This window comes from Etheostoma cragini, chromosome 8 (assembly GCF_013103735.1).
Source record: "Etheostoma cragini isolate CJK2018 chromosome 8, CSU_Ecrag_1.0, whole genome shotgun sequence".
NCBI classification, from domain to species: domain Eukaryota; kingdom Metazoa; phylum Chordata; class Actinopteri; order Perciformes; family Percidae; genus Etheostoma; species Etheostoma cragini.
This window is the reverse complement of record NC_048414.1, coordinates 4,950,903-4,964,940: the sequence shown is the minus strand read 5'-3', so window position 1 is coordinate 4,964,940 and position 14,038 is coordinate 4,950,903. Positions and strand designations below refer to the sequence as shown.

The following is a 14,038-nucleotide window of genomic DNA, read 5'->3' as shown; positions in this document are numbered from 1 at the left end:
GCAACTGCTATTCAAAGTACAGATTTAAAGGACACATTTCCTATTTTTGGAACCAGGCAACACTAAAGAATGTGTTATCCTTTTGATGTAATTGCAATTCTGTTTTGCACTGGGCTTAAACACAGTGCTATGTGGAAATTATGGCAAAAAACAACTTTACATCATTGTTGTTGCTTTTTCATAGGGGCTCACAGTTTGGTAAGATATGTCCTCATATTACTGCTCTAAAAAGTAACAAACACCAATGACGTCTTATCTGGCTGTATTGATTTATTTTGTAAATAAAGAAGAAATACAGATCAATTAAACTGCCCCATTAAAACCTTCGGGCTGTGTCAGATGAAAGTTGGAGCTGTGTCATAATATTTATTATTCATACTGTGTATATACATATATATATATATATATATATATATATATAAATCCTGTGTTAAAAAAAAGAACGCTACAAATTTACTTTAACCTGCTACATTTTGTATTATAGTAGTAACAGTAATATATGTAATAGTTGCATTACTAAAAAACTGCACCAAGCCGCAAAAATAACCATGCCAGACTATCAGCCAATAGAAACAGGTCTCACAGAGATTTAAACTCGAGCAGCTCATACCATTGCTAAAATAGGTGCGAACCGTTTTGTTTGTTTCTGATTTTATTATGCAGTTTACCGAAAAAACACCATATACAAGAAGACTTATTACATATGAGGGTCAGAATATCCAACAATATCTATAATATATAAGCTTTGGAGTAATATTTCTTGTTTTAAGTCTAAAGGATTTTAGTTTTACTCTTGTTGTGCACCTACGTTTTACACTTAGGATCTTCCGGTGTCAAAGTTGACCGGCAGTGCTGTCATGTCTTTGTTGCCTCAGTTGCACCTCATATATTGTGAATAGAAGAACGGGATAGATGGAAAATTAACACCCATATGTTCAGAAGAAACTAATTTAAACCTCATCCACAACAGGTTTGTCTAAGGCTGTGAATACTGGGAAACTTTGTGCAATTTCTGTGCGATGAATCTTAGTGGAAGCGAAACCATTCATCCATGCTAAGTTAGCTGAACAGCTAGCTGTTGGCTAACATTAGCTGCACTTGTGGCATTGCTACTGAATGCTTTTAAAGTATCATTCATGTTTTCACCCGGAATACAAAACATCTATGATTGAAATGAGATAGCTACAAAATCGTACTCAACCTGCAAACCGTGTATTTTAAAGTATAGCAAAAGGGATAACTGTTTTTCCTTCGGGTTTAGCTTTTTAGTTAGCATAGCCATGGTGCAAGTGTAGATTGGTTTTCGCAGAATTGTGTGTTTAGGATATCTACTGTTGTACTTTTCATGAAATAGCTTCTGCATAGGAGTGTTTGACTTCGTTTCAAGTAACCATCCATCTAGGTTAATCCTTTTGTTTTTTTGTTTATGCCATGGTTTATCTTTTGTTAACTCCACAGTTTGTCTACAATGCACACGCATTCAGTTTCATACACTGCCAGACTCTTTAATATGCTAAACTACATGTACATCACCTAGCTATGTTTCCTCAATATGCTAATTGATCTATTTAATAAAGTCAAACCACCCAAAAGATGGAAGACAAGCTGAATGGATTCCCTGTTGTCTCCCCGGAGTATCTTCAACAGTGGTGAGTCTTCATCCTCACCACAATAAGACAAGATAAACCTTTATGTAGCCATGAGTCAGATAATATCTGCAAACCTCTGAATGGCAAAGTGTGATGAAAAGCAATGAAAGCATGTGCGCCCCTTTTGAGTTTTGTTTTACCATCGTTTTCATAGTATGCCATTTGGGTTGTGCACTGTGAATGGTGATTAACAGTGCTATTTATATTGTTTGGTTATGGCTCGATGGGATTTTATTTTGGTTGGATACAGGGGAAACAAAGAAAAACATCTGGTTGGTGGAATGCTCTTTGGCCTTAGTATGATGTAAAGCTTTTCTATCTACAGTTTCTTTGATTCACTAACCTTTGTTAACATGGAACCCACAGTGCAGGTTTTCCATGTGGTGTGACAATAAGTTGCAGAAAATCAGTTTATCCTCCTTTTGAATCATAGACATGCACACATTCCACATTTTTCGGAACTGGTATACACTCATATTTATAGGACCGCCTCACTAAACCTAATGCAAACTCAAACAGACATGCAACAAATTCTTTTTTTTTTCAACAAATTCTACATTTATTAAGTTTATTATGTTAGGCTGTAATTTGAAGACAAAAAAGTGTTTCTAGTATATACTTTACTCTAACTGACATAAAGCTCCACAAACATCTCGCTTAAACGCCTCCAACTAAGTTGGCAAAATAAATACAGTTTGTCAATTTTATAAGCTTCATCTAATAAACTAATAAACAACTCAGACCAAATAATTAGGTCGAATTTGAAACATATCCTCCATGAAGATTTACTGATTTTTAACAATTGTAGGAGAGTGTATCAGGTATGTTTACTTTAACAGTTACTAAATTATGCATTATCAATGTGTAACACTCAATAGAATCCAGAAAAAAAACACACAGTTCTCACATAGTGTGGTTATATTCCACAACACACTGGTCTAACTCAACTTTCCGCCTGCAGCACATGCCGCTGCCATTTTGCTTGTTGTATTACTATTTCACACTGTCTTTTTAAATTATTCTTACTCCTAGGGTTCAGTCTGCCCAACAGTTTCAAGCTCTCCAGGCCCAATATTCAGGCTTCAACCACAATCATCAGTCTCACTACCCGGAGGAGCAGACAGGAGAGACAGCCATGGCACACATGGGTTATCCAGAACCCATGATGGATCAGCAGGAACCAGCCAATCCGGGAAAACGTACTATGATCCCCTTTGTACTTAATAAGATCTGATGAAAGTTTTCTAATAATGCATGACATTAGCATGCTTGCTAGTAAGCATGCTTTTTGATAAAAGCTTTGTGGAAGTTACTGTCAGCATTGTAAAATAAATTTGGCTTTCTAAAATAATTCTGAGCAGGATAGTCTGTCAACAGTTATACAAAGGGAGAGGGCATGTTAAAGATGTTCACCGTTCTTCCTTTTAATATCGCCTCTGTGAATGTTTCTTGTAGCCCCAGCCAAAAAGAGAGGCAGACCAGCTCAACCCAAGGAACCCAAGGCTCCTAAACCACCAAAAGTCCCCAAGGCACCAAAGCCACCTAAGGACCCAAATGCACCTAAAGCCAAACCTGGTCCTAAGCCCAAGAAAGCCACTGAGGCTCAGGCAGATGGCAAGCAAGAGAAAATTGATGAGAGCTTCAAGAAGGTTAAGAGGAAAATTGACCGCTTCAAGGGAATGTCAGAGGAGGAAGTCATGACAAAAACTCTACCAGACCTTCTGGAATACAACCTGGACTATGTCATTGTAAGATTCGTTGTTCAGCTGTTTAAAGATAGAGCCAAACACTGCTATCAGGAAGGAATTATAATTTGTAAGCTTAAAAAAAAACATGCACTGCTTTTTTCTAGATTGGCATTAATCCAGGACTGATGGCAGCTTTCATTGGACGGTGGTTTCCAGGTCCTGGAAATCATTTTTGTAAGTTACGTGATAAAAATGAGTTTGAGTCGTGTGAATGAAAAAATGGATCCTGTGCTGGTCTGCAAAAAAAGATTAAGACTAAGTTTTTTTACAAATTCTTTAAAAAGTTTGTCAGTTTTAGACCTTAAGTGTGAGGACAGTTTTTTTAGTGGAGTAAAGTTTTACAGTTTAAAATAAGAAAACATGAACTGGCTAGAATTCATTTTTACCTCACTCTTCCCATGTTCTAAATGAAGATAAGCAGGATGCTGTGACACCATTAACTTGTTTTTAGCCAGAGAGATGTATCACTGGGTAACTTTTAAATTTCAGGGAAGTGCCTGTTTCTGTCTGGATTTACTGAGGAGCAACTTAACCACATGCACGACACTACTCTGCCTGTCAAATACAAAATGGGCTTTACCAACATGGTGGCCAGGGCGACACCAGGGAGCAAAGACCTCTCAAGGTAGGACTATAGACTGTGGGGGGGGAACACATGTAAGACCCATCTGTGGCATTAATCCCTTATAGATTTTGAGTTGATTTCTCACCATCATGTTTGATAAAACATTTAGGACAAATGTATTTTCTTTTTATATCAACAGTAAAGAGTTGCGTGAAGGTGGCAAAATTCTTGTAGAGAAGCTGAAGAAATTCAAGCCTCTAATTGCTGTTTTTAATGGAAAATGTAAGTACTCTTCTACTACAGAGCAACAGTTGCAATACAATTCTTTGTATAAGTTAATTACAGTAATATGTTTTTGTCCAAGGCATCTATGAAATGTTCTGCAGAGAGATGTTTGGTAAAAAACCAAAGAAACTTGACTTTGGTTTGCAGCCACACAAGATCCCCGACTGTGACGTGGTATGTACCCGACTGCTTTATTGTCAGATATTGATGAAAGTTAGCCTCTTTCTCCTAATTTGCCTCTCAAAATGGATTCATTTTCTACATTTTTGGTTGAACCCAGAGCTTAATGTTTTAAGTCCTATCTGCTATGTAAAATGAAATGATCAGACCAGTACTGAATGGCATTCAAATCAGTATTACTGATATAGTGACAATAGTGTGTACTCAAAAGTGTAAATTGCAAGGCATCTAAAATATTTGTTCTACTTAAAGGTGCAGTCAGCAATTAAAATCCAATAACCTTTTTGTCAAATTCAGCGAACATCTCCTCATGATCCGGCAGCTGTCCTTTTCTGTATGCTGAAAAAACTTATATCTGGCGTTCATACACAGCCCTGGCTCTGTAAATGGGTAACAGATAGTGGCTCGGACCAAGCCACACAACCCTATGCCGGCTACTCTCCTTCTTCTATGTCCTTGCGCTCAAGGAACAGAGCTACTCCATGATAGTAATGCAACGTAAATAACACAGGAGAATTTATCAGAACTTCTGAAGGCGTGCTGACAGGAGGAGTGTATTTGTTTGGGTGTTTAGTTCAAATATTAACACTCTTTCTCCAGAATAGCTGACTTCACCTTGAAGCAGTTTCATAAATGAAGTGAAAAATGTATGATAGTCATTTCCCGTCCACAGGCTTTGTATCTGATGCCTTCATCCAGCGCTCGTTGTGCTCAGTTCCCTCGTGCTCAGGACAAAGTCCACTTTTACATCAAACTGAGGGAGCTCCGAGATGAGCTAAAGGGCCTCCAAAAGAGCACTGAGATCGAGGAGGTCGACTACAGGTTTGACCTGAAATTGGCCAAGGGTAAGCACAGTCGTCATGGAGGAATGCGAGCGTGGCTGTTTGATTTTAAGTTGCCAATATCGGTACTTAAGTAGTTAACATCTGTTTTCTTAAAGGGAAACTAGACTGCAGCGTTGTGATAAACAGAAAAAACTCAAAGCCATAACCATCTAAACATGAGTAGTTTCACTGCTTGTAGTGTTTTTTTTTTCCAGATCGTGTTTGGAATTTACTCTTCCCTTTTCTTTTAACGTCAACAGAGGATGCCAAGAGGATGGCGATAAAGGAGGAGCAGTACGATCCTGGTTATGAAGATGCCTACGGTGGAGCATATGCAGAAAGAGAACCTGAGGAAGGTCCAGCCCAAAGCCAGCCCAACGGTCACTGTACATTCCCAAATGTAGAAAACACAGGTAAAACACACACACACACACACACACACACACACGGTTGAAATGGTTTGCTTCTGCAGAGTGTATTCCCCTCTACATTTTATTCAATCCATTTTAGGTTGTTATAACTAAACACCTGCTAAAGTCTTTTAAAGTAAATATTGCCTGAGTGTGTCTAAGTTCTTGCTCAGAACATACAGTGCGTTTCCATAGACTTCCGTAACAGGATTAGAGCCAGTATTCTGCAGTAAACTGCTTTTCTTAAACACCTTATATGAGGACACAATGGAGATTCTGTAATCAGGGGTGGGGGTCAGAGAAACCGGATTACCCCATCTAGATTTGGTGTTTCTAATCCGCGTCACACTTTCCATGTTGACACTGATATCCTTCTGAAGTGATTCAGTGTCTTGAACATAATACATAATACTTTTACGTGTCTGACAGATTAAACGTAGCAGATATCAGCTGTGTCACATTATCCTCAGCACAGGGCTTCAGTCGATGTGTTGTCTGTCTTCAGATGGAGCACAGGAGGCGACGACGTCACAAATACCAGGCCAGCTCCCAGACGGACAGTGGATGACCCAGTCCTTTGCAGACGAGATTCCAGACATCAGCGGCGGAGCCAAGGATGGCAGCGTATAAGAAAAAGACTTATCTGGCGGGTTTTTAGATGTTTTTCCTTTTTAATAGTGTCCGAGTGAATATACACACACAGATGGACTTTTTTTTTTTTAGAGGTTTTGCAGAATATTCTTTCTGCACTTTTTATTTTGTTTGTGGTCTTGATACATGTATGATCATCTTCATGGCAGTCTTTTTAAATATGTGAAATCAGGGACTTGACAATGATGCTCGACTGTGCCTGGGGAAGATCATGTATTTAAATATTTGTTTTTGCCTTTGTACTGCACTGTGATGCAGTAAATGTGTATACCTTCACGTCTACTGTTTTGACAGTAGGTAGTACTTCAGATGGTTATTTTAAACGTTTGATTTATCCGTGTGAAGCCTGTATAGTCCTCTGAATAGAGATTTTAGCTAGCAAATAATGTTTTACATTCATGGTGCTATGAACTGACCACAACGCAAAGTGATCACTCGATGAAACCAGACTCGATCATGTGCTATCGAGATTCCACAGAGGGAATTCCTGGCAAGCCTTTCAGGATAATGTTCCAAAACTCAAACAGGTTATGTTTTAATCTTTTAGCATCACTATTTTGATTTAGGAATTTTAGAATTATGTTTTGTATGTTTCTGGAAATGTTATTCACAAGGAATGTTACGGCACATCTGTCCATTAAAATGTCTTGGTGATGCTTTTTCTACATTATTGGATTACCTTCGGTTACTTTTAATTGTCATACAACGTCGTGGGTAAACATAGGTGTTTTTATTTTGTAGAGAATATATAAGAAAAGAAAACAGGTGGAGCCCAACATAGAAAAAGGGCTGACATGCAACAAAGGTTGTGCGCTTGGTTGTGGAACGGAATTTCACAGTAACATAGTGCCCCCCAAAATGCTTCAGCAGAGGTAGATTGACATGACAATGTAAGACAGAACTTTTAACATCTTATGTCCCGACCAAACTATCTGATGTTTACAGTATATCTTTGAATTGGTTTGGCACGACACTAAACTTGCATCCTATGAAAATGTTTCTGTATCAAGATTGTTTCCTTGTGATACTGCAGTGATGCTGTTCACATATTTTGTTAACTGAAACCAGAAAAGGCCCTAAACTTCTTTTTTTCCTACAGACTTAAAGAAAACCAAATATTGGCAATGAAATGGCTGCATTCAGCAGAGAACCCTGGATAACAACTTTGCTTCGGTTTCCCTGTCAACTCTTGATCAAATGGATTTTGTGCAGTGCGTTCAAAAAGCTGGTCTTGCAACAGAGATGTGTGTTCATTTCATTTGATGAAGGGCAGACTAATTACACTTTAAAATGGGCAGTATTTACATAGCGCTTTTCCAGTCTTAACAACTATAAACGCTTTTACATAGTACAGAAACCATTCCCCATTCATACATTGTGTCCAAAGCTGCCGTACAACGTGCCACCTGCTCATCAGATTAACATTCACAACAACTCAGGGTTCAGTGTCTTGCCCAAGGACAATACAACTGCAGGGATAAAACCACCAACCTTTCAATTAGCATGCAACTGCTCTACCGCTGATCCACAGCTGCCCAGTAAAAGTAGGATCATTGGGAATAGTTTGCTTTTGGTCACAATGTCAAGTGGTTTTAGAGTTGATACATAGGAGACCAACACCCAAACAAGCATTTCTAAACAAGCACGGTTAAGTGTTAAGAGATTATACTTTTTTTTACATTTGCAATGATGCTGCCTTATTTCTGCCTGGGTAATGAAGTGTCTGTACATCTGGTTTAAAGTCACCTCACCGTGCAGGTGTTTTGGGGGTGGGGAAGTTGGATGGGCCTGTACAGGTAGATGTGCGTTAGAAGAGGTCCAGGTTACTGTTGTTACCAGTGAAGAACTTGAGGTACGTGTTGAGGTTGTGGGTTTAATGTTTTGGTCTACTCCTGTCTGAGTTCTGAGTTAGAAAACGTTCTGCTAAAATGCAACTCTGTCAATGCCCTGGAGAACACAAAGATGAGAACACAGAGACAAAATAAGCATCTTCATAAATAGGGGTTTTGCCATTACATTTTGTTTATAAAGTGTTGTTAGTTTGGCAAAGACATTGTGTAGGCCTATGTATAGAATAACTTATAGTTACGGTAATTCATTGATTGTTATTAATTTGATAAACTTCAATTTATGAACTTCCAAGCACACACCTGTTGGGGTCCTTGACTTTGTTGCGCCATGTCTGCCTGCGGAGATCTGCAGTCGATGTCAACAGTGATAATATCCTGCTGTCACAATAAAAGACCAACGTAGCGTAAGTGTACAAAATCACAGTGATGCCACTAATTAGAGAATGGAGTAAGATATTAAGAGACTAATTCCCTTGATTAACTCCCTTACACTTGCATGATCAAACCTTTACCTTTTGGTGAATGAGAAGGTCAGCTCAATGGGCAACATGAGGAGGGCCAGCAGATACATAACGGCTTTCACTGGAAGGAACTCAGTCAGCTGAGACCACTGGGTGTCGCCACAATGACTGTCCCTGCATGCCTCACACAGCACTTACACACACACACACACACACACACACACACACTGTACATTACACCACCTTTAATGTCTGTGTCAAATTATTTTCCATGGTTTATTTAAGTTGGGCTCCCACAATCAGTTAATTAATCTCATCATAAATTAGTTTTTAATGAATTATTGTGGTATGTTAATTTTGTGAGCATCATCTAATCATTGAACAAGTCTTGTCTTTTTTGTGTGTTAGATTTGATTTTGTGCAAGAATGTGCATTTGTATTTTGTTTTTCATTTTAGCTTCTAATTTTTACAATGCACATCTCCAGTAATGATCCTGCACTGAGCAGCTTCACGGGAGTGTGTGCTGGTTAAGTTCTTCTGCTCAAATGTTGTTGTTGTTTTGATCCTGACTCTGGGCATTTAAACCAATGCCCTTCCAGGAACAAGTTTGCTTTTAATAAACCCAAGGGCACAACTTTGGGTTCAACATTGGGGGGTGGAGAGATAGTTCAGCAATGTCAAGCATATCAAACACTTCATTTTCATCGTTCTGCTGAATTTTTCTACAACAATTTGCATGTCTTTGTTTATATAATGGAAATTCTAATCAGTTTATTTTTTTGGGGGGGGGGTTGCACTGGCCAGTTTAGATTTTTGGGGGGGTTATAGCCTACCCATCCCCCCTACCTTACGTTTAATTCTACCGCTCACCCTCTTTTGAAGCCAACTAAACCCTTTGTTTGACTTAAAAACCCGCCAACTGCTGCCCCCTGCCCCCCTCCCTTTACCTTTCTTGAGGCTAACTGGGAGGTTCTCTATGACTTTCACATCCAGCCACCTATGATCTTCCTGATGTGGGTTTGGTCCATTCAAAAGTGTCTTCACAGGCTGACAACAAGCAGGTTTGACCGTGTCCGTCTCCGCCATCACACTGAGGGGAGGACACTGTGTACCAAGCAGATCTATAACAGACAGTTGACTGAGAACATGTATTAGTTGTCATTACATGGTGAGAACCAGAAAATTCAAAGACTCAGTTTCAAGGAGGATGAACATGGAGGGACTTGCCTCTTTCTCTCAAGAAATGAAAAGCATCCACATAGCCATTGTGGCAGATCTCAGCCAGCTTCTGTTAAAGATTAAACATTCATGAAGGTTAGTTTGGTCTTTCTTTACATTACAGAGGACTACTTACACATCTCAGGATACATTTGCTTTTAATATATTTGTGACAAAAAGGAGAACAAGAGATTTTTTTCTACTGTGAAAGCTCTAAGTTAAAAAAACAACAACACTGTTTTAAAGAAAAAGCACCCACTTGAAATGTGGGAGGGAGGAAGGATGTACAGATCCGATGCACATTGCCGACGTTGGCCTGGATGCTAACGTTGCCATAGTGCACTTCGAAGAAGTTGAATGTACCCTCTGTGGGGCAAATATCGCTCTCGCCGGAGAACGGGGCCATGGTGATGGTGTTTCTCTGCTCAAACAGAGGCATGCTGTTGCTCAGGGCTCCATCTATATAGTGCTAAAGAAAAATAAAGAGAAATGACTGCAAGCAATCTATTTTTGTGCCCTGCTGAATGCGTATTGCACAGTATCTTTGTCTACATACAATAGGTATTACCAGGCATAGTTAAGACATATTTGTAAATATCAGTAAATTCACCAAATATTTTTGGGTTGCTTTCCCCTCGGCCTGTGTATTCTACTTCAATTACTGATTTTCCTACATTACCCAGAGTACGTTCTGTAACTTCTAATGAAGCAGCGTAAATATTTAGCTATGACTTTCGAGTGTCATTAAAGAGAAAATATTCAACATAAAGACGTGAGAAAAAGCTTGGATGGTACCCCTAACTTTACCTTCTGGCTGCAATGCATGCTGGGCGATTGAAGCTAATATCAGTGAAGAAACTGGTACCTAGTGTTGTTAATCATTTATTGTTTGTTGTTTATTAAAAAGGTCCGCATTGGGTTATGCCGTAGCAGTTAGCTATTCTTCCTGGCATCCAAACTCACACACACAATACATACACATTACATCACATATAACCCATACAAGAATATATGTAAAATCACAGCAACGTTTCTCCTTGTGTGACAGTAAATGTTTGTATTAAACAAAGTCAATAAAGTATTCACCAGGAGTAATAACTAAAACAAAATAGTCCCTGGTTTGCTAGTTGGACTTTTTTACCCTTCTCCCTGTGCAAAATTAAGTAGGTGGGTTCCAGAAATACTAATTTAGATTTTTAAAATCTGATTATATGGGCTTTAAAGTAAAGAAGAAACCATATTGAATAACCATTTCTTTCTAATCCTCTCACAAAAATCAAACTTTGGAAATGTAAGGTACCTACTCACCACTCCACGGTACGAAGGTGGGATGGAACCACAGTAAACAGGAAAAAAGCAACTGCACATCAGAGCCTGCAAAAGTAGACAATTCAAGACAAAACCTTAGATATCGGACCCTCAGGTCCTGGCATACTCTCACAACAGATGCTGTGACCAGACTGCAACCCTTTACTGTCTCTCTTAGCTCTCCACTCTACCTGAATGAGCTCCTCTCTGCTGGCAAACTCTGACACCAAAACGTTCTTCCGATCAGCCAGTCTGGTGAGGGACACGCAGAGCTTTCCGGAGGCCCGAAGGTGGGCGTCTGCTGGAAGCTTCTCCAACAGGTTGTCCCGGACTGTCCGCAGCAGACTGAATGTCGGGTGGAAAACTCCCAGCGTGTGTTTTCTAGCCTCTTTTGCCACGGTCAAAACATCAACACAGACCTGCTCTGAGGAGGAAATTTGGAGAAATCAGTCAGAGTTAGAATTGATAACATGATGCTCTTGGTTAGCTCACATGCTAGAGCATACGTCCATGTATAGAGGTTTACTCCCTGATGCAGAGGCTGGGGGGTTCAACTCTGACATGTGGCCCTGTGCTGCATGTCATTCCCCTTTCATGTCTCCATCTGTCCATTAAAAATACAAGCCTAACATGCCCCACACTTATCTTAAAAAAGAAAGCATTAATAGCATTAAACCTTTAATAAAATTAACTTTTGATATTTGTGTCATGTATTCTTTAGCTATATTGCAATCCTTTTGGATCTTTGAAAACATAACCCCCGACTAACTTGGCTCCTTCTCTTAGAGCTGCAAACTGCTTTCTGGGTAATATAGGAAATAATTGACCCTTGTTTATAGCTGATTTGTTTCTCATCTCTTTTTTCCTTCCTGTTGCTTTAATGGTTATAGTGGTTTTTGTCATTAAAATTTAAGCTTGTTACATTATTAAAATAGTTGTTTCTTATTTGTTTGTGTGTGTGTTTTTGTCACTTGGCCTCGCTTTGCTTTGCTACACTTGACGTAACCTCTGGAATTTGCTCTTACTATTGCATGAACTCTGTGTCAGTAGTAAACTTGCCAAGTACAATATTTACTCCAGGTATGGTATCCATAACAGCACTTGCGATAACATATGGGACAACACCTGAGATAACGGATTGCTGACCTTTTTTAAAAACATGGCACTGTAATTACTACAGGAAGAAAATGTGGCAGATATGAGTAATGTTTATAAAATATAAATAATATCACACTGTCAATAAAGGGCTGACAGACTAATAGATTATGAATAAAAGAAAAACATATGCAAGAAAAAAACTTTTTTTCAAATAGGTTATTTAGGGAAGATAACCTTAAAAACAGCACTGGTGGTTTGATGGCAGTATAAGGGGTTGTTTGTGCCAAACTGCAACTTAAGTAATATTTTAGTCTAAATTCACTAATAACTGAAACCAATAAAGTAATACAGTAACTTCTAAAGAAATTACTTATTTATCTGCAAAGTTGGGGTCAGATGTTGTTTATTTTAAATACATATAAAGCGAGGAAACAAACACAAATCATTACATAATGAATGAAGTAGTCCCATAATTGCCAAAATTGCAAGTTTCTTTTTGTTTTTTTTTACAAATACACATTATTTTAAAACTTTATTTTTCTAATTTGTCAATCAAATTATTTTTCTCCAATAGGAACATGTTAATGGGATGGTAGGCCTTTTTGTCTGTCAGTGTATATCTTGTTTTTGATTTTCTTGGTTTTTGTAACTAACTCGGTCATAAGGGTCATTCCTCAGTGATCTCTCAATTTCAAATAAAAGTTGAATGAATGAATAAATTAGTTCAGATCATTGTGAGACAATCAACAAATGTCAGCCAAATGTACAGTAAACTCACCGATGGGAATCCCAACAGCCAGAGCTGCAGCCACGAGACAGCCAGATGAAGCTCCGCAGATCTTAGAGGCTCCATGAACCAGCTGGGGGACCCGCTCAAGGATACAGGCCAAAGCTCCCAGGTAGTAAATACATCGGAATCCACAGCCTGCAAAAGAGATGTTCCACTCCTCGTCCCAGTTAAACATTTTCTCTGAGGTTTCCATCAACTTGAATCCACTATGTATTCTCTGTAGTCTTTCCAATCATCTATCCAAGTTCAGCTGGTGCATTTGGATTTCTTTCAATATTCACCAAGATGTAAACACTGTCTTATCTTTACTACTTCCACAGGTGAAATGGTCCGTGCTTCAGTTTGCTGTGCTGTAGTATTGCACAACTTAGTAGGTTCAAATGGCACGTTTCAAAATAGAAAACCGGCTCGTCACTTCACCTTTTTAAGTGTATTTATGCCAGCTGAAAGACATGTGATGCTGTTTTCATACCTTACTTTCATAACCAACATAATGGGTACAAAGAGGGGCATGGGGGACAGCAATGTTATTCAGAGGGATTGCTGTACTTGTACCAATCCACTTTTGACTTGTTGCACATCACACAAATAGAAACACAAGTAAAAGTTTGAAATACATTATATGAAGCTACTTACTGTATGGAAACAATTTATATCCAGCCTGTCCAGGTTTCCCCATTCACTGGATTGTTATTCTAATTTCTAGATCCAGCTGCTTTTTTATGTTTGTTTTTAGAATTATTATGGAGGACGTGGGCAGGGTCTATGCAGATACTGACACACATTTCTAGAGGGTCATAAGTAATTATTGAGAGGGATTTCTTTTGTAAGAGTGTATCAATTGTTTTTTTAGGAAGATCCAAAATATACAGTGGTTCTCATAAGTTTACATGCCCATGCTTAAGTTGACTAAAAAGAGGAATAAAAAAGAAAAAAAAATCTTAATGCCTTAATTAAAAAATGAGGTTAAAGTCCCACCTTTAAGGACACCAATTTTCTT

The 14,038-nt window shown here is 38.7% G+C and overlaps 2 protein-coding genes across 3 annotated transcripts; one reads left to right on the top strand and one right to left on the bottom strand.

Moving 5' to 3' along the window:
- The first annotated feature begins 833 nt into the window (after nt 1–833).
- On the top strand, nt 834–7,308 carry tdg.1 (thymine DNA glycosylase, tandem duplicate 1). Of its 2 annotated transcripts, XM_034878535.1 has the most exons (11): nt 834–970; nt 1,578–1,649; nt 2,682–2,848; nt 3,105–3,397; nt 3,502–3,571; nt 3,887–4,022; nt 4,162–4,244; nt 4,327–4,421; nt 5,101–5,272; nt 5,512–5,664; nt 6,167–7,308. In XM_034878535.1, exons 2-11 carry the CDS (start codon nt 1,594–1,596, stop codon nt 6,289–6,291), a joined length of 1,350 nt encoding a protein of 449 aa, XP_034734426.1. In that variant the 5' UTR covers nt 834–970; nt 1,578–1,593; the 3' UTR covers nt 6,292–7,308. The 2 variants fall into 2 exon arrangements, with proteins under 2 accessions (XP_034734426.1, XP_034734427.1); XM_034878536.1 differs by lacking the exon at nt 1,578–1,649.
- Nucleotides 7,309–9,669: 2,361 nt separating this feature from the next.
- On the bottom strand, nt 9,670–13,533 carry LOC117948735 (patatin-like phospholipase domain-containing protein 2). Its single transcript, XM_034878540.1, has 5 exons — nt 13,027–13,533; nt 11,342–11,574; nt 11,151–11,216; nt 10,102–10,311; nt 9,670–9,912 (listed from the first exon to the last, which is right to left on the bottom strand). The coding sequence occupies exons 1-5, from the start codon at nt 13,229–13,231 to the stop codon at nt 9,823–9,825; spliced, it is 804 nt and encodes a 267-aa protein (XP_034734431.1). The 5' UTR covers nt 13,232–13,533; the 3' UTR covers nt 9,670–9,822.
- Between the last annotated feature and the right edge of the window lie 505 nt (nt 13,534–14,038).

Excerpts from the sequence above, each read along its gene's own strand:
- tdg.1 (XM_034878535.1), top strand. The coding sequence starts at position 1,594 with ATGGAAGACAAGCTGAATGGATTCCCTGTTGTCTCCCCGGAGTATCTT. Across the intron at positions 1,650-2,681 it reads CCGGAGTATCTTCAACAGTG|GGTTCAGTCTGCCCAACAGT; the intron begins GTGAGTCTTCAT and ends TCTTACTCCTAG. Across the intron at positions 4,245-4,326 it reads TGCTGTTTTTAATGGAAAAT|GCATCTATGAAATGTTCTGC; the intron begins GTAAGTACTCTT and ends TTTTTGTCCAAG.
- LOC117948735 (XM_034878540.1), bottom strand. The coding sequence starts at position 13,231 with ATGGAAACCTCAGAGAAAATGTTTAACTGGGACGAGGAGTGGAACATC. Across the intron at positions 11,575-13,026 it reads GGCTGTTGGGATTCCCATCG|AGCAGGTCTGTGTTGATGTT; the intron begins GTGAGTTTACTG and ends TTTCCTCCTCAG. Across the intron at positions 11,217-11,341 it reads GCAGAGAGGAGCTCATTCAG|GCTCTGATGTGCAGTTGCTT; the intron begins GTAGAGTGGAGA and ends CTACTTTTGCAG.